General features: G+C 34.9%; 1 protein-coding gene and 1 pseudogene across 6 annotated transcripts in view; one reads left to right on the top strand and one right to left on the bottom strand.

Moving 5' to 3' along the window:
* Window positions 1–20,024, top strand: part of PAN3 (poly(A) specific ribonuclease subunit PAN3) — a 139,309-nt gene that overhangs the window by 13,642 nt on the left and 105,643 nt on the right. For all 6 annotated transcript variants that reach the window (XM_037166862.2, XM_037166861.2, XM_037166860.2 and 3 more), the window contains exons 2-4: window positions 10,476–10,597; window positions 11,376–11,442; window positions 13,452–13,522. In XM_037166862.2, the coding sequence (XP_037022757.2) occupies window positions 10,476–10,597; window positions 11,376–11,442; window positions 13,452–13,522 (260 nt within the window). The remainder of the gene's footprint in view (window positions 1–10,475; window positions 10,598–11,375; window positions 11,443–13,451; window positions 13,523–20,024) is intronic.
* Window positions 4,167–5,094, bottom strand: LOC119064953 (40S ribosomal protein SA-like; annotated as a pseudogene).

Raw genomic sequence — 20,024 nt, 5'->3', positions numbered from 1 at the left:
TTTTATGCAGATGACTTACTCTGTAGTAAGTGGCATAGTATATGTGTACTCTGGGCACTGATTAGAGAAAGCTTAATTACTGAACATTTATTGAACAACTCTGTGCCAGATATACAGGTATTGGGGGCAAAGAAAAGATGCATGGTCTAGTAAAGGATTTTGAAATGTGTAAGCTTTGCACAGTGTGATATGCTATAAACATGCAATGCGTAACAGACTCTATTCAGGGATATTTTGGAAGGTTTCTTGAAGAGGTCACATTTCAAACTATTTTTTGAAAGATGGCTGAAGCATGCCCAGTAGTAAAGAAAAACATCATAGGCACATGAAACCAAGGATACAAAGGTTTTGAGAGGAAGCGTTGAATTATGATTTTGTTCTGTAGTCATTTGATGTAATACAGAATAATAGGCAGTATATTATGGAGAGTGGTATGGGATGGTAGATTGTGTGCCCACATTGTGAATGCCCTTCTAGGCTCTGCTAAGTGAAGTGATAAGGTTTCTGTCTTTAAAAGAACTGTTGCTGCTAAGAATGGAGATAGGGAAACCATTTATAATAGTTTTTTTAATAGTCAAAAGGAGGAATACAAGCACCTGATTTGGTCAAATGGAAATGAAACACAGGGGATACATTTGAGAGAGATTTGGTGAAGCAGTTACTTGCAGATGGAAGGGAAGAGGGAGAGAAAGGAGCTAAGGACAAATGAAATTTTACCTTAAAAGCACTTGTCACATAATCTAGTTGGAGGCATTTAATAATAGGCAGTTGTAATTGTTGTGAGTCTGGAGTTTAGGAATGACCAAGAGAAATATAGTGTATTTGATTCTAGAGCCTTTGAAGTAAGACTGTTCTGGTTTCATATCTCTGGCACTGCCACCAAAATGGGCAGTAATGATGTATATGTTAAAGGATTGTTGAGATTGGGTATATAAAATCAGTCAATCTATCTATTATCTGTCTGTCTGTCTGTCTATCTATCTATCTATCTATCTATCAATCATCTATGTAGCCCAGGAATGAATGCTTCAAAGCAAAGGGGTAAGAGTTCAAGAGGGAAAAATTTGGTTTAGTTGGTCACTGAAAAGCTAAGTATTTGAACCACATTGTTAGCTCCTTGTGGAGTTACCTCAATTAGGTTGTGGTTTAATCTTACATTTTCTACTTAAGAATAAATATGAAAAGTGTTTTAAGAAATATTCTTAACTAGAATGAAGATTCATGATGTTCAGTGCTCCAGCTATAGAGAAATTCTTGTGATAATAAAGTTTAGTACTAAGAAGTGCTTTGTTCTAAAATTTTACTTGTTATTTTTCTACATATTTTTTAAATTACATTTTTTCTTTTTAATCTTTTAACTGAGAAACTTTTCTTTAGCCTGTTGGTTTAATTCATTTAACCTTTTATTTCTCTCTCTTTTTTTTTCGACTTAAACAACAGAAATCTATTGTTTTATAATTCTAGAACCTGAAAGTTCGAGATCAAGGTGTTGGATGGATTGCTTTCTTTTGCATTTATTGATTTTAGAGAGAGAGGACAGTGAGTAAGGGGGAGAGAAACATCTATCAGTCACCTCCCTTATTCGTCCCAACTGGGGGCTGAACTTGATCCTGCAACCCAGGTGTGTCCCCTGACCAGGAATTGAACCTGCAACCTTTTGGTGCACAGGACAACACTCCAACCAACTGGGCCACACAGGCCAGGGCTGGGTCACTTTTAGAGGCTGTGGGAAATAAACTTTCATGCCTCTCACCTAGTGTCTGGTGATTTGCCTACAGTCTTTGGGTTCCTTGGCTTGTAGAATCATCACCTGACCTCTGCTTTCATCTTCACAGGACATTTTTTCTAGGCATGTGTCTAAATTCTTCCTTACAAGGTCATGAGTCATTGGATTAGGGCTCATCCTAATGACCTCCTCTTAACTAATCACACCTGCAATAATTCTATACCCAAATAATGTCAATTCTGAGATATTGGGGGTTAGGACATCAACATATGAATATTGGAAGGACATGGTTCAATTTTCAACAGTTGTTGAATAAGTAAAACAATTACATAAAGCACTTAAAATGTCTGCTGCATCTGACTTAACGATTGATGCTCTCTGCTCCTGAGTAAGGCCTCTCACTTCTCTCTGGCAGTCATCAGTGTTGGTTAATGGTGCTTTGGAGTTAGGTGGGGAACTTAAAGTGTAGAATTGGTATCTTTGTGGCTCAGCACAGATGCTTTATCACAGGACTGGCAGTACAGTGTTTGTAGTCATTAATTACTGTTTTCTCTTAGTTCCCTTGGCCTTTTGAGTTTGTGAGCTTTTAAGGGAAATTCAGTCCTCAAACAGAAAAATATGTCCTACTAAACCAACTGCTTTGGATTTGAGTTTTTTCTTCTAGATGACTCATGGGTTTTGTTGGGGTTGTGTAAAATATTCCAAGCTACCTTTTCACATCTTAAAATGTATAAAAAAGCTACATGAAAAAATTTCCTTAGTGCATTCCACATAATAGCATATTAGTATTTCATCAAGAACAAGTGGCCTTTTACAAACAATTTTGTAAGTGGATATGAACGTTAACCACAAAAAGTAAGTATAGGTACCAAATATCATCCAACCATGCCAGTATACTGAATTATTGTCACAACAACTCTGAAAGTAGACCGTTTGTAAACTACAAATGATAACATCTATTCCAGAGGAGGAATTTGATACTTAGATTAAATATACTTTTTGAAGGTCAGTAGTTGGCAACTGGCTGAAGCAGAACTCATGGACAGTTGTATTTGCTCGGTCTGTGCTCATCCTACAGATCAATAGAAAAAAGGATGGGAGTTCTGCTGAATGGATGAAGGGGCTTGTTTCTTGGGCCTGCATCCAGGGCATTGTCCCCTAGCAGTATCTTTGAATCTCAATTTCCTCATAAGAAAAACGGAGGCAATAATACCATTTGCATGGGATGTTTCATAAGATTTGGACATGGTAATCTAATGTATATTTTATTCTTACTCTGAAAAAGGGTTTAATTATAAATAAGTGTTTATACAAATGTGCTAATACTAGACTAGGGAATATAAAAAAATATAAGAACTAGCCCCAGATCTTAGTTTACTGATAATTTAGTTGTATAGATAGTACAGAAACATGTGAGAATTTAAAGGTTTAAATAGTAGAAGATAGCAATAAAAGATAAGTTAAAAGATTTTTCATAGTCAAACAAATAGTATCTTAAGAGTTAAAGATTTTTAACAGCTTAGAATAATTGGGGAATACGTCCTGCAGATGAGAGAAGAGGAAGTTAACATTTATAATTACCTTTGAGACAAGATACTGGGCACTTTGAGTAGTTACCTTACTTGAGTCCCTACCACACCCTGTGATTGAGATGGTGTTACTTTCTTTTTCAGATGAAGAAATGAAACTTGAGGGTTGTTCACTCAAGGTCTTACAGGTAGTAAGTGGCAAAAGTGTGATTAGAACTCAGTGTCTAGTTCTGAAAAAAGGAAATTTTCTTTTTCATTCTATCTGGGCCTTGAACACAGGGCTGGGGGATGTATGTGTGTAGGAATTGATGTTACTCTGTAACTAGTGGTACTGCACTTTACAAATGTAGACTTTGAAAATATACAGTGAGTATCATTTTGACTGGAGGAGAGAATTCAGTAACATTATGATTACTGTAAAGATCTTTTTATAGTAGATGTATATTTTATTTTATACTCTAATCCTTGGTCTTTTGGAAAGAGCTGTGTAAGGTATTCATTTTTTCTCCACTGGTTTTAAAAATAGCTTTATTGAAATACAAATTACATACTACAACATGCACCCATTTTATACAATTCGGTTTAGTAAATTTGTGTTGTGCCACCATTGAGATTTTTAAAAATATTTTAAAGATACTATTTCATTTTTGTTTTTGTAACTGTCACTGAAATTTGCAAGGTAGAAGGTATAATTCTTACTTTACAAGTGATGGTATAATGTTCATTTTATAAACGTTTTGCCCAACGACTTTGTGGCTGGGAAGTGGCAGAACTAATACTGAAGTCCAGCACTTTAAGGAAATATTAGAATGATAGATTGAGAACAGATTGTTGAGGGCTTTTGAAAAAAAGACACTTTATTTTCTGTCACCCTTATTTCCATTCTGTTAAAGAGTTTGTGGAAAAATAGTTTAAGACCACTCAGTAGTAGTTTCTACCCATTTAGTGGCCTGAGCAGTGGGGGCTGCAGACCAGCCAGTCTTCAATGGCAGGCTGAGTGCCTCAGACTTCAGTAGGAAACTGCTGAATAGGAGCAGAGGGCACATGTAGACCTTCAGACCTGTGACCTCAGGTTGAGCAGCACTGAACTCAGGGACTGGTGCAATCCATTCACCCTGAAATTCTTACTTAGTCATAGCTTTTTCATCAATGACCTTCTCTTTTTCAATATCTTCATTTAGGATCTCTGTAGAAGTAGAAGTCAGACATGATCTCCCATGGGTGTTTGCAGGAGATGGTGCCATACATGTGCAGAACTTCCCAGGCCAGCATCCGGCCCATCAGACCCACTGAGTGAGCCCCCTTGTTGTTGCCAGAGATGGCGATGTCCACACAGTGCAGAGGAGAGTCTGACACAGGCAGTGGTAGGCAGGTTAACATAAGACGCCTCTGTGAGAGGCTGGTGGTTAGTCCTGGGATCAGTAACTAGCAGCAATCGCAGCTCTGGGAAGGCTGCCTGGATTTGGTTAGTGACGATTCCAGGAGGATGGGGGTGGCAGGCAACAGCAGTGGCTGCAGTGGCAGCAGCAAACATCAGTACAGCTCACCGGCCGGCATTCCTGGATGATGTGACACTGACATCAGTGTTTTTCCTTTTGATTTTTTATTGGATTTATTGGGGTGTCATTGGGGTTTTTCAATGGCAACAATGGAACAAGCTGCCAGCAGAAGCTTCTCCCAGGTTTTCAGATTTATGATGTAGATGGCATCACTTTTCCTTTTATAGATAGACTGTTCCATTTGGAAGTCAACATTGGTGTTACCTAAGTGAGTTCCTGCTGCAAGGAATTTGAGGACATCCTCCTCCTTACTTGCCAGGACACCAAATGTTCCAGACATTGTGAAAGTTTTCCTTTAGGTTATGTGGGAACAGAGAACAATGCTGTATGGGCCTCTCTCTCTGGGTAGTGTGGAAAGAATTTGAGGGCTTTTTAATATCAGACTGAGAAGTTTGGATTTCATCTTTTGGGATAGCATTGCCAGCGTCTTGTGTGTGATATCCTTGTTGGCAGAGGAAAACCACTGGGCACTTTTTGTAAAGTGTGTTCTGTGGAACTCCAGCCCCTCAGGCTGTTTCGTGTAGAAAGAGTTTTCCAGACAAGTGAATTTGGGAAGTATTCTACCCAAGTGAATTTGGGAAGTATTCTACTCTTTTCTTGATGGTCACAGTTCACAGGGTATATGTAGGCCCCGAGAAGTTGTTCAGTAAAGAAATGGTGTACTTTTCTTTCCAGCGTTTACCAAAATTATTGGACTGTCCTTTGAGTAATATTGATCTATTATGATGTTTTAGGAAATGAAACTCATTTTATCTAGGGGAGGCAAGACTAATAGTGAAGTAGAATATTTATTTAGTTAAGTTGTGGGATGGGCTTTTTTAAAAAGTAGATTATTACCATATACATTTATATGTTGGAAGTTGTAGGGTAACTGCTGACAGATGCAGAAGTTCTGATTCTTCAGGTGTACTGTAAGACCCTTTGGTTTAAAGTTGGAGTGTCTCATGATCATTTAAAAACTGAAGGCTTGAAATTTCATCTTTTTATTTCTAATTCCCTCTCTTAAAAATTGAAAGGCAGTTTAGTGCAACAGAGAAATTGCTTTTTGATCCCAGGTTCTGTCATTTACTAGCTTTGTGACTTTGGGTAAGTTGTCTAATCTCTCTGAACCATAGTTTAACTGTGCAGTAAAAGGAATATCAGCCTTGCCACAATTGTCTTTCAGACTGAGACTCATATCTATGCAGTGATTGTTTAACTAGTTCTGTAGAGATATAATAGTTGCAATGAGAGAAATTGTAACACCTTTCATAGAAATAGGAAGCCTTTAAAGTGAATTGCAAATTATTATTCCACAGAGATTGTGTAAAGTTTACATAAAAGTGGATTGTAAGGAGGAGTAGAAGGAATGAAAAGTTCTGGATTCTTTATTTAGTCTTGGTAATTAAGGTCTCTAACATATCTTATATACATCCATCTACTCTGTCTACATGCCTTTTCTCATTGAATATTCTATGATATAGGTAGGACATGTATCTCTTCTTAGTAACTTTTAAGAAAATAATTTTGTGATCTATATAGAATGGAGTAATATACCATATGTTACTGGTTTTCCTAACTATTCTTGAAGTGCCAATTCCCATTCCTGTCTTTCCAAAACTGTTATTTTCCAAAACAGGAAAGTGTAAGTATATGTGTGGAATGCTTTCTTTTTTTCCCATCTTTAGTGAGATATTGTAAACATATAACATATGTAAGTTTAAGATATATGATTTGGCATACATTTATTGCAAAATGATTACCACAATAAAGATAGTTAAGACCTCCACCCCATCATAAATTACCTTTTTTTTCTTTTGGTGGTAACTTTTAGGATCTACTCTTTTATACAGTGTTGTTCATTATAGTCACTGAACTGTACATTAGATCTCCAGAACTTACTCATCTTATAGCTGAAAGTTTGTATCCTTTGACCAACTGCTCCCCATTTCTGCCACTCCCCAGCTCCTGGGAACTGTTCTTTGGCTCTCAGTGTCTTTGAGTTGGGCTTTTTTAGATTCCACGTTAAAGTGAGATCATATAGTATTTAACTTTTTTCTGTTTTACTTGTATAATGCCCCTAGGTCCATCCATGTTGTCACAAATTACAGAATTTTCGTTTTTTATGTTTAAAAATATTCCATTGTCTGTGTGTGTGTCACATTTTCTTTACCCATTCATCTGTCAATAGGTACTTAGGTTGTTTCCATGCTAAGTATCCAGTCAAGCTAAGTATCCACTAGATACTTAGCTTGATTATTCTGAGTAATGTTTCAGTGAACATGGGAGTGTAGATATACCTCTTTTGAGATAGTGATTTCATTTTTTTGGATATATATCCAGAATTAAGATTGCTGGATCATGTGGTAGTTCTGTTTTTAATTTTTTGAGGGATCTCCATATTGTTGGTTTTCCATTATAGCTGCACCATTTACATTCTCACCAGCAGTGCACATCTCCACCAAAACTTGTTGTCTCTTGTCTTTTTCATAATAGCCATTGTAACAGGTGCGAGGTGATATCTCATGTGGTTTTGATTGCATTTCCCTGATGATTAGTGAAGTTGAGCGCTTTTTCATGTCCCTGTTGGCCATTTGAATATCTTCTTTGGAAAAATGTTTAAGTCCTTTGTCCTTTTCTTTTTATAAAATTCAGATTGGGTTTTAAAAAGTTTTGTTTTGTTTTTGCTGTTCAGTTGTAGGGGTTCCTTATATATTTTGGTTATTAACCCCTTATGAGATATATGGTTTGAAAATATTTTCTTCCTTTCTATAGGTTGCCCTTTTGTTGTATTGATTGTTTGATGTGCTTTTTAGTTTGATATAATGGACCACTTGTTTATTTTTGCTCTTGTTCTTGTGCGTTTTTGATGTTATATTCAGAAAATTGTTTCCAACACCAGCATCGAGGAGCTTTCCCTCTGTTTTCTTCTAGTTGTTATAGAGTTTTGGGTATTTGTGTGGAAAAATTAACCTTTAATTATTGGCTATAGTTAATCCCCCCTCATTCCCCCCCCCCCTTTTTTTTTTTTTTTTGGTTAAACCTATTCAAAGATGATCCTCTGTTAGGGAGCATGTTTCCTTTTTCAAAATTGTGCATCCTTAAAGGAATATGAATCAATCTTAGTATAGTGAAAATCACTGCCAGAAAATTGATAATATATTAGGAAAAACTGTTTCTTAATGATAAAGTATTTTGAAAGGATAGGACCTTTATAAGACTGTTTTATTGTCCTCTAATAGCAATTTATTATTCATTTCTTTTACAAATATTTTTTAGGCTTAGGTGCTTATTTTTAGTTAATTGGATCTTAAAGTCAAGTCAGATAAGACATTGATCATAGATATTTGAATTCTGGCATGTTCAGTAAAAGTTTTCTTCATGTTTTGTATCAGCTAATACAGTAAAAGAGACTATTGGATATAAATTTTAAAAAAGCATTTGAAATAAGCATGCTATGTTAAAAAATAATTTGACTCCGGTATTGTACTCTGTTTTTGAAAACCATTATATTTTATTAGGAAAAGATAAGGAGTAGGTGCCATAAGGGTTTTACTTGAGAGGAGAAGAGAGTAACTAACCTCTTCCATTCAGTCAACCAGATAACACAAGATTAACATTTTGGTATATTTTATTGTCTTATACTCTTTGTGTGTATGTATAAGTATACACAATCATACAGTAAATAAAAATGTGCTCCCTTTTTACTTCCCATTGTAAATAGTTATCACACCATTGCTTAATATTTATTATCCTCATTTTCTACAGCCTTTTATCATGGAAAATTTCTAACTGATGGGAGAGGGAGAGTATAATAATCCCCTGTCACTCAGTTTCAATAATGGTCAATGTTTGTTGAGTCTTAGTTTGTCCGTCTTTCCAGTTTTTATTTTGATTTGCTAGAGAATTAAATAAATCCCAGACATTAATTACCATGATTTTTATTTATTTCATAGTATTCAGGATTTAATCATTCTTCTAATGGGCATTTCATATTTTTTCTAATTTTTTGTGATTAAAATAACACTTTTAATACAGGTACATAAATGAACGTAATGATGACCATCTTTACATACAAATCTACAGGTGTTTCTGATTACTTTCCAAAGCTGCCCTTGAAATTGCAGTCACTAATTTAAAAGCTATGAACCATTAAAGATTATTTTTTGTAATTATAAAAATAATATACTTTAATTGTGGACATTTTGAGAAATAAAATTTAAAAACAGAAAAGAAAAACGGTATCAGATTGTTTCCAAGGAATCCCTGTGTCTTAGTCTTTTTGTGTTGTTCTAACAAAATACCATAAGCTGGGTGGCTTTTAAACAACTGAAATCTATTTTTATAGTTCTGGAAGCTGGGAAGTCTAAGCTAAGATCATGGTAGATTTTGTGTGATGATTGGTGAGGACCCACTTCCTGGTTCATAGATGGGCACTTTATTGCTGTGTCTTCACATGGGGGAAGGGTCTAGGGATCTCTCTAGGGTCTCTTTCATAAGAACACTAATTTCATGCATGAGGGCTCTACTCATAACCTAGGTACCTCCTAAAGGCCCCGCATCCTAATACCATCATCTTTGGGGGTTAGGATTTCAATATATACATTTTGGGGATATACAAAAATTCCGATTATAGCACCCTACATCCATCTGTCAGCATTTCTTTAGTTTATTTTTTAGTTGGGACTGGGAGTGGTTTCAGTGGTTCTCAGAGGCTCTGCCTAGAAGAGGGCAATCCTACTTGCAGTTTTGTTGATTTATAAAATGTAAGGTTTTGTAGTTAACTAGCAACTTAAAACTAGCAGCATTCTGAGTACTTACCAGAGAGTAGTATCTAAAGCATATTGTCCATGACTTTGTTGGTGTATGGTAGATTATTCTACTAGTTCAAATCATTCTGCAAAATCCACAGACAGGATGTCATTCTGAACTGTATTCTATTTCTACCTCTGCAGAATTGTTTTTACTGAACTGTATACTATATAAATTAATGTGAGTCTGCTGGTCTTTTTCATTTGATGTTTTTGAGAAACAGTCCTGAGAAACTTGCCTCTTTTTACTATATGACGATGCCCAGGAGAAATTGCAGTGTTTTATATACTCTATTGGCCTCTTGCAAAGTTAAAGAAAGGAGACTGGAGCCTTGGCCACATGGCTCAGTTGGTTGGAGCTCTGTCCCATGCACCAAAAGGTTATGGGCTCGATTCTAAGGGCACACACTTGGGTTGGGATTTGATCCCCAGTTGAGGCACGTAATGGAGGCAACTGATTGACGTTTCTCTCTCACATCAGTAGGTTCTCTCCCTTTCTCTCCCCCTCCCTCTCCTTCTCTCTGTCTCTCTCTAAGAGCAATAAAAACATATCTTCTAATGAGGATTAATTAAAAAAAAAAGAAAACTGGAAATGTAAGTGTGGTTTATTTCTTCATGTGCTTGGTGGCTTTTAGGTGACTAATACAAAATAAATTACTATTGCTGTGGAAAAAAACAGTTAACTTGAGCGTTGTTTAACAGAGTTTTAGAGCTGAGCCTATTTTATTTGATCCTGCCTTTTGTTATAAATAGGTAAATGAAAATAAGTGTGACAGAGATTGACACTTTAAAAGTTATTTAGGACCACAGAGACTACATCAGTGGTAGTGCTTTAAAATAATTAAATATTTGAATTTTCCTTTTCTTTCAGTTCCTGGAATAGATGGAGGTGCTTTGACTGATACCAGTCTCACAGATTCCTATTTCAGCACTAGCTTTATTGGAGTCAATGGATTTGGAAGCCCTGTAGAAACAAAGTATCCCTTGATGCAGGTATCATTAGTATGAGTTTATATGGCACAAAACAGTAAAGTTTATTCTGGGGGTAGGGAGCATTTAAAGTCTTCATTTATTTCTAAATGTGTTTGCAAGGAAGTGGGATCTAGTTAAGCCATCTCATCTCCTTGTAGGGTTAGAGTCAGGGTGAACTTTAAAGGGTGGGAGTGGGGTTGGGATGACCATGGAGTATGTAGAGGATAGAAAGAGACTGGTTTCACTTCTCTGTGTGTTTTGTGGCTATGAAATGGAGGCCTTTCATGGTGGAGAGACATCATAGAGGTTTTGGAGTATGTTGAGAATATTTAGGACATGTTTAGAGAATGGAGAATAGCCTAATTTTGTAGAATCTATAAGGTGCACGAAGGATAATATGCATTGGGAGGAGATATTAAAGAACATTATTGGCTTTATACATAGCCATTTTAAATCCTAATGGATAGATACTGGAATTTAAATTTTGTGGACAAGGAAACTTAGTAGTTATGTATATTTTGTCTAGGCTGATAAATTAGAGATGTGTAATTCAAAATAGGTCTGCAGCTTTGGTTTTAAATACCTGGCTAGTGAGTAAAAATTTCATTTGATGTGTTATACAAGTATTTGGAAGTTTGCATAGATTGTTGTAATCCAAGCATCAGTGATCAGAATATTAGTAATGTGAAAAATGGGCGGGAGGGGAAGAAGCAAAGAAGGTCAGTTTTAACTTTTCAGTTGAATACTCTTCATTCTAGTGATATTTTATGTATACATGTGTACATATATTCTTTTTCAGAGAATGACTAATAGTAGCAGCTCCCCAAGCCTTCTAAATGACAGTGCCAAGCCATATGCAGGCCATGGTAAGATGTGGTTCCTTTTCCTCTCTCATATGTGTATTTATGACTCTGAAAACAGTCTGTCCATTGTGGAAATTTTGAACATTATGGACAGGTGTCAGGAAGAAAATAAAAATAATTGATTATTTTATATTCGGAGAACTGTTAAGATTTGTATTCTTGGTATGTATAATATATAACTCTTAAGTATATATGTACGTAACAGTACTTTGATTACATTAAATATATTTTAATGGGTGTTTCTTAATAATTATAAATTGAATTCTCTTGTTTATTTTCATAATCTACTGAACTATTTTTGTTCTATTTTTTAAGAAGAAAAAATAATTATACTCCAATATTTGATTATGTATATGAATCTGTGTTCATATTTTGAGTTATTTCTTTTGGAAACATTCTTAGATACGAAAATTATTGTTTCAAAGATTATGGACATTTTTAAGGCTTTTGATGTAGAAGTTCCAAATATCTTTTACTATTTTATTTCATTTTTAAAAAATATTTTATTTATTTATTTTTAGAGAGAGAGGAAGGGAGGGAGAAAGAGAGAAAGGGAAACAGCCACATGTGGTTGCCTCTCACGTGGCCCCCACTGGGGACCTGGCCTGCAACTCAGGCATGTGCCCTGACTGGGAATCAAACCCGCGACCCTTCGGTTCGCAGGCCGGTACTCAATCCACTGAGCTACACCAGCCAGGTCTTTTCCTATTTTGAAAATAAATGTTCAAGGGTGGTTTTTTAAAAAAGTATGTAACAATTGAGTATTAATACTCTGCATCAGTAAAGTGTTAACAGTTATTAAAAAATGACATCAAGAGTTTGCATGTTTGAGTAGGACTGTGATAGACATTTTGTGCGTGTGTGCCAGTTCTCTATCACTATTTGGAAATTTCATTCTTTATTTCTTTTGCTGTAGAAAACTATAACAACATGTTAATATATTGGCTAAAAGTATTAGAAACTAATTTGTAGTACTATAGTATTTTTTGGCATTTCCAATGAGTTTATTTGCTGATTTTTATACTCTATTAAAGGTAGTGTAAAGGATAAATAATACTACCTATTTTAAGTGCCTTGAATGTATAAGTTATGTAAAAATATCTATATCTTGCTATTAGTTTCTGTTTGAATTATTAGTTATATTAAATTAATGTTAATCTATCGAAGGACTACACTAGGAAAATTGAGGCATAAGCAGTAGAGGTATTAAGCAGCAATCTTTGTGTACCGCATTGTGAATTATGTTTCTCTTTAAATGAGACTATGTACTATACTTTTAAAGGATTTTACAGATAATTTAAAGAGAAACATAAGATTAACTTAAAGGTCAGAAATGAATATAAAATATTTTAATTTTAATGTATATCATGCACACCTTTTCAGGAACTTTTCTGACTGAAGTTTGCAATTTCTGGCCATAAAGTAATAGAATGTGAATCTATAAAATTTTCATGTTCGTGTTTTATAACTTAATTTATCCTTTTTAATAAGAATATCAAATATCTGGTGATAAACTGAAAAATATGAACTATTTTATAGAGTAGATGGTTGTAGGGCCTTGCCTGAGTGTTAAAATCCAAGTCTGATCACTCAGCGTGGCTGACTACTTCCCCTTTCACCCCCTTTTTAAATTTTTCTCATGATTTAGTCTCTAAACATTTATTGCAGGTAGACTTTCTTCATAAACACATTCCGAATGTGTTTATGACATGTTTAAGAGTCATCTTTTTTTTCTCCATTTGATTTTTCTTTTAGTTTTAAGCAAACAGAAGCATCCTAATCTGCATAGCTTCTGGATAAATGCGTACTGAGTATTAGCTAAATGAAGTATTCTTCAATTTGTTGTTTCATTCACTCAGAAAAATATTTGAACATCCATGGTATGTGAGGCATTGAGTTAACTCTTAGTGTAGTATGTGATTATCGTTACTTTCGTAAGTGTTGAGAAGCTAAGCATTTATTATTAGATCTGTGGGTTGTGTGTGTGGAAACTTATGTAACTTACCTTCCAGATGCTCTAACTTCACCTGCTTCATCCTTGTTTAATGACTTTGGTGCCCTCAACATCTCTCAGAGAAGAAAGGTAGGTGAAATAGAAACTTTGAAGCTAAATGGAATGTAGAAGTAATATTGGTGGTTACCTACATCATGGTCAATATTCTCTTAAGTGGGGAGAGGGCTTTTAATGGACTGTAATGTTTTTCTTTCTTTTTGTTTACTCTTTTCCTGTTATATATCCCCTGTATGTAGAATTTTATTTTATCTCTGTGCATGTAATAGAAACATTTTATGTAAAGGCTTGAAATCCTTGGTTTATTTTTGCTCATTTTCCGTATTTAAGATACTTCCCTTTTAACATAACATAGACTTTAATGTTGTAGTTGCTGTTGATGATTCATTTTAGGTATATTGATCATGTTTTAACATTATTTTCTGACTGCTTTGTCTAACTTTCAATGATTTCTTCCATAATTTAAACTCCTTGTTATAAGGCAAACTTAAAATCTTCACCTTTTCATAATTGGCCCAGCCGTTTAAAAATAGTTTAAAATTTCTTTTTCCCCCATACATTTTTATTTTATTATATTGAATTTATTGGTTTTATTTTATTGTATTGAATTTATTGGGGTGACATTGGTTAATAAAATTAAAATCTCTTCATACTAGAAATTTAATGTAGTTTTATTTGGAATTGAGGTTGGGAGACCTTTGCATAGATTGTTTTTTTAAAGATTTTATTCATTTTTTTAATAGAGAGGGGGAGGGAGGGAGAGAAACATCAATGTGAGAGAGAAACATCTATTGTTAGCCTCTCACATACCCCAAACTGGGGACCCGGGCTGCAACCCAGGCATATGCCCTGACTGGGAGTCAAACTGCTGGTGACCTTTTGGTTCGAAGGCTGATGCAAAGCTGATTGTATGGCAATGTCTTTCCACTGAGCCACCACCAGCCAGGGCAGCCTTGCATAGATTTTGAGGTTAGTCATGGGGACTGATTCTGTGACAGGTAAAAATTGAAACTTATTATAGTTCGATGCCTTTGAGTTGTAATGAGAATTATATATGTTAGTATTAATAATCGAGAGGGGTGTTTTGGGGGTTAGGATCAATAGCAGTGGAAGATATTCAGGAGGTTATAAATCTTGGTAGAAATTACTATGAATTTAATAATAATTAATTTTCCTAAGTAATGAAAGACCCCAAAGAAAAGAATATTAATTTTAGAAAACTGATAGAAGCTTAAGATGCTTTTAGTAAGTATCTGATCAGAGGGTAGTATAAAATGAAATTCAAAACAAAAAATTTATGGGTTCAGGTATGAATTATATCAGTACCTCATATACTTAGTATTATCTCTATTTTGAAACAGAGGAGAACAAGGAGGTAATTAATTACAAAATGCTCTTAAGCATCTAGAATTGATAGGCAAAAATATATGGGTTTGACAGTATAGACTTCCTTGTAGGCCCTTACCAAGAGCGCATTTACCCTTGCTTCATATACAATTTATATTATTTGGAATATGTAGTTTCTAAATCCACATGGTACAGGTTGAACAGAGTTGGACACAAGCAGGCTCATTGGCAGTAGTGAGAAGTGAGAATAGCCAAAGCCTGTCAGTATGGAAGAAAACAGTAAAATGCTGAAAAGTAGAAAACAACCTAAACATCAAGTTATCAGGACCTATTGGGTTGACCAACCCAAAAGTTTGGTATTTTCCTTAAGATGGCTGTAGTACAACTTAGTCGTCTTTAACTTCATTCAAAACAATTTTGTATTGTGACAGCTGTTATATCAGCATGCATTAAAAAAAATTAAAATTGGTAAGTTTTTGTGTAGGCATTTTGATATTGAAGATAGAAGAAAGTAAGCGACATTTTTGGCATATTATGCTTTTCCATTTCAAGAAAGGGAAAAATGTAATTGAAATGCAAAAAAAGATAAGTGCAGTCTGTGGAGAAGATGCTGTGAGTGCTTTGCCAAGTTTTGTGTGGGACATTTCCCACTGGATGATGCTCCAGGGTCAGGTAGACCAGTTGAAGTTGATAAAATTGAGTGATCAGATCGAGACATTAATTGAGAACAATCAACATTAATACCACGCAGGAGATAGACAACTTACTCAAAATATCCAAATCACTAAAGTTATTGGTGAAAATGAAAAATGTGTCTTTTATTTTATTTAAAAAAAATACGACTTTTTGGCCAATCCAGTATTTAGTTTAGGGGGAAAGAGAAAGCCCGTAAGTGATCTTAGGTGTCCTTGTAATGGCCTTTTCATAGCCTTAAATTAGTAATTGGTTAAATGTGATAAGCAGCATTTCTGATGTATGAATAGAAAGTTAAAAGTAGAATGGCAAATACTAGTATTCCTAATATGAGGGCTTGGTTCACTGTCTCTTATAGCTGAAATTTATGATTTAGAGCTACTGATGTTATTTTTAGGAAAATAGTAAAAATTCCTGGAGATCAGAGAAAGGAAGATACAGTGCCTATTCTTTAAATGCATTTTAGTAAAGGAAAATAATAAAAGGAAATGTTACTACAAATGTGTCCTCAGTATTTGGAGATACTAGAATATATCCTAATGGAAGCAGATTAATATTAGTGAAATGAGTATTTTGCTGCAATTTTTGAGGTCCTGGATCTCTAGCTTTGTAATCTTGGGCCAACTTTCTTTCTAGACTGTAACCTTCACATTTGCGAAGTTGATGAGCAGGGCCTGGATAGTTGCTTTCTTTCATCTCTAAAATTCTATGTCTTTCTAAACTGAAAGTACTTTATGTGTCAGTCTCTACTTAGAAGTTCAGGGTTCACAGAATATACAGGGTCTGGCAGAAGTAACTTGGCTTTGATGTGGTTGGTAGCGTAATAATACTGGTGTAGTAATTTATAGTTTTAGTTGAACATTTCATCTAAGATGTCATGCTGTGCTTGAGTGTGATATTGTGATGTTACAGAATTACATGCTTATGATTTTGTAATAAAAGGTTTTGTAATAAAAAGGTATTACTTGTGCTGGACCCTGTATTTTATTTAGAAAGACCACATTTTCTTGCTATTTACATCTAAAAAAGTATGTAGGGGCATAGAGTTTTTCAGTAGTGGGTTATATGTATATATTCAGTAATCTATGAGGATACAGGTTGCATATATTTTTAAATTATTAATGGTTGAGTTGAGAAGGGTTAAAATCTCTTGGTATTAGAAATACTCTTGGCATAAGAATATTGCAAACTAATCATTGTGAACTTAGGGCATATTATTTTGTTGTAGAATTTATAGTGTCTGTTTAATAATGTAATTTCAGTGAAAGTAACTCAAACTTAGGTAAAATAATTCTGTGTTGATCTAAGCAGGCTACCATGATTACTCAGTGACATTTTATTTTATAATGGTATTGGAGAATAGGTAGTTAGGCCATGCTTACTGTTTACTGCTCTTTAATAGCTAGTTGGGTAAATTTTTTTCTGGAAATCTCAGTGGGACCAATCCCTGGGCCAAGCATGTTGCTTTTTTTACCTGTCCATGTGTGAATTATTGGGCTCAGATCAGTAAAGTATTTTTACTGTAGGCAGTCTTTCATGTGCTATGTGGATAATTTAAGAAGGGATTGATATTTTTCCTGCTTCCTCAAATCTAATTGAAGAGGCAATACATGAACCTACTAGAGAACATTTATACAGCAGCGTGTTAATTAGTGCCAATTTAGATATCCGATGATTGCTAAGAAGCATCAAGCTCTCCAGATCCAGAACAGTTTATAGAGAACTTATATAACAATTTGATCATACAGAAACATCAGATTATATGATTTTTTTTCTAGCAATTCATCTTCATTTTATAAAAGTATAGGACTATGATATAGAGAAAAAATTTTTAAAAGTGATCTTCCACAATTACATTTTTTTCACATTAGGAATACATAATTATATAAATAGAACAAGTAACTCATATTTATTGTCAGCCAAGGGTGGTGGTGGTGGAAGAAACTGAATTATGACTATATAGCCTGTGGGGAGTTAAACCCCCAAAACACTGGAGATGGAGTTTTCTTGAAAATGGGAGTTAATGTATTAGATCAATACATGAGGAGACCTTAACAGCAAGATAGATAAGGTTGAGAACTAATATGATAGGAAAAGACTTGAGAGTGAATCACAAATGTGATCTAGTCAGCAGTAAAATTTTTGGTAAGAAATCTTTTGGGAAAAAATCTTTACTTAGATGTTGAAGTACAGTTTCTTAAATGAAGCAATTCAGTACTGTGACATCTTGCTGACTTCTTGGTAAGCTTGTGAGTTTTTATGCAGGGCATAATTGAGATAGGGCATAATCCAGATAATTGAGACAAATCCTAGGAAAATTTTAAAAGTTAGTGTCTGGCATTCTTGGCTTCCCCTTTTATGTCTTTCTTAACCCCTGCCCCCCCCCCCTTTCAGTCATCTATCTAGTCATTATCTTATTCAGCTTCCTCTCTTCCCACATAAAGGCATAAAAGCCTTTAGTGCCTGTCATTTACTTAATTGTGCTTTAGGATGCTATTTCCATCATTATACAGCTTTACCTAGGCATTTGTGCATTGTTTTTCTAATAATGGGATAACAGATTTTCAGTTTTGTAAAATTCTTTCATAACAAGCTAAATTCTTTGGGGTTAGGGGACCGGAATTTCTGAAATGTCATGTTTATATTTTTTTGTTCTTGATTTTAAAGCTCCTGGTAGGATGAAGGAGGGAGAGTCAAAACGGTTGGCTTATCTCATGGTGTTTTGTTTGTGGGGAGATTTAGGTGGTGGAGGCCCAGTTCTGGATTATTCTGCTTGAGGGGAGAGTTCATCGACAGGATTTTCTCTTCCTTCCCTGTCTCAGTTTGGAACGGCCTTCCCATTGTTCTCTCTTAAAGGCAGCTGTCCCTAGTCCTACAACCTCTATTACAGACTTTACTGATGATACATATTGTATGTTTTCTGATTAATTTGGCATTTAAAATTTTTCTTGTAGCATTTCTATTCTGATGTCTTCAAAAGATGATTTTATATTATTTCTACTCAAGGGAATAAAATATGAAATGACAAACTGGGAAACATTTATGGTAGAGTTCTTTTATGGAGAAAGCTAAAGTAATAATCTAGAATCTAAATCCTTCCTTAATCCTTCTGGTTAGGTCCAGTTTGGAACATCTAACTTAGTATTCAATATATTTTCTCAAATATTGTTTTACTTAGTATTTAGATTTCCAGGTCAGCCATGTCAGTATCTTTTTCCTGTAAATATTGTGATGTAAGGTTTCTATGAAAAACTGTGTTTAGAGTTCCAGATTAATACACTCAGAGCTATTCTTCTTTTACTGGAGTCAACTCCACTTCTATTCACCTGCATTTGCCAAGCTGCGGGAGTGTTTACTATCCTACTTTAGCCAGATGTAGAAGAGGCTTGAGATTTGGAGATATACATGGGCCCCTTATGGTAATGGATGGAGATGTTGGAGTCCAGGTTCCCACGGGGGAGCACTTATGTATGGTTTCTTTTGTATAGCTTGCTCGAAGCCTATTAGTGAGTTTTGATTTCTCTCAAATAGCAAATAGTAAGAATAGTAATAACCCAAGAGTATTGAGTAATGATTAAGGTTTGGAGTTGGATGCCAGGCAATCTGAATTGAAAGTTAAACCTTTCTGTTTCTTCATTTGAAGAATGAGAGAAATACTTAGTACTTACTATGGAGAGTGGTATGAGGACATTTCCTGTCACAAAAGTGCCTAATAAATGGCAGCTATTACTGGTAGTAATGTGGCGTTAGCCAAAACGTTCTGGCCTAATTTATTTAATTGTTGTTGAATAAATGTCTGTTGCTATTCATTCCGGATGCAGTTGTATTAGAATTGTCCACTGGAAGAGCTGCTCTGAGGATATCCATCTTTGAGGTTTTTAGGTCACTGCGACCACAACATTGCTTTTTTGCCGTCTCCCTGCATAGCTGTTGGCTTCTCAGACATATTCTTTAAATTTGGTGAAGATCCATCTGGGCTTTTTTCACGGTGTAGTGACAGAGCGAAACTTGATTTTATTTATAGTGACAATGATTTTCTGTGGCTGTTCCGGGTAGTATAGTAAACGTTATTCTTTTATAAATGAAATGTTTTACGTTTTATTACTAATTACCCCAACAGTTCTTTAAGAGATTTATTTTTTGCATTTTACAGATTTAGAAATGAAAGTTATGAGAGATCAAAGTAATTTACCAAGAATAATATGGATAATATCTAAATTTCAGAGGAAAAATCAAGGGCAATGTAAGAAGGGTAACATTAGTGAGTGTTGTGTTAAGTGGAAAATGGAGAGAACTAGTGGAGATACTGCTAATACGCAGAGGAGGAGATGAGACATTGGTTGGCCTGTGCCTGCTGCTTTTTCCATGTATGTGGTTGTCTTTGTAAATTTCTATAAACAGAGTTTCTAGGGCAAGAATATGTAATTAAATTTTTGATAATTGCCAGATAACCTTTTAGAAATGCTGCATAAATTTGTATTCCAACTCCTAAGTTCTGTTTTTTTATAGCTTTGAAAACCGAGGTGGAAAAATA

The sequence above is a fragment of the Artibeus jamaicensis genome, unplaced genomic scaffold (assembly GCF_021234435.1).
Source record: "Artibeus jamaicensis isolate MK-2021 breed Jamaican fruit bat unplaced genomic scaffold, CSHL_Jam_final contig_793, whole genome shotgun sequence".
In the NCBI taxonomy this organism is placed as follows: Eukaryota; Metazoa; Chordata; class Mammalia; order Chiroptera; family Phyllostomidae; genus Artibeus; species Artibeus jamaicensis.
This window is presented reverse-complemented; position numbering and strand designations above follow the sequence as displayed.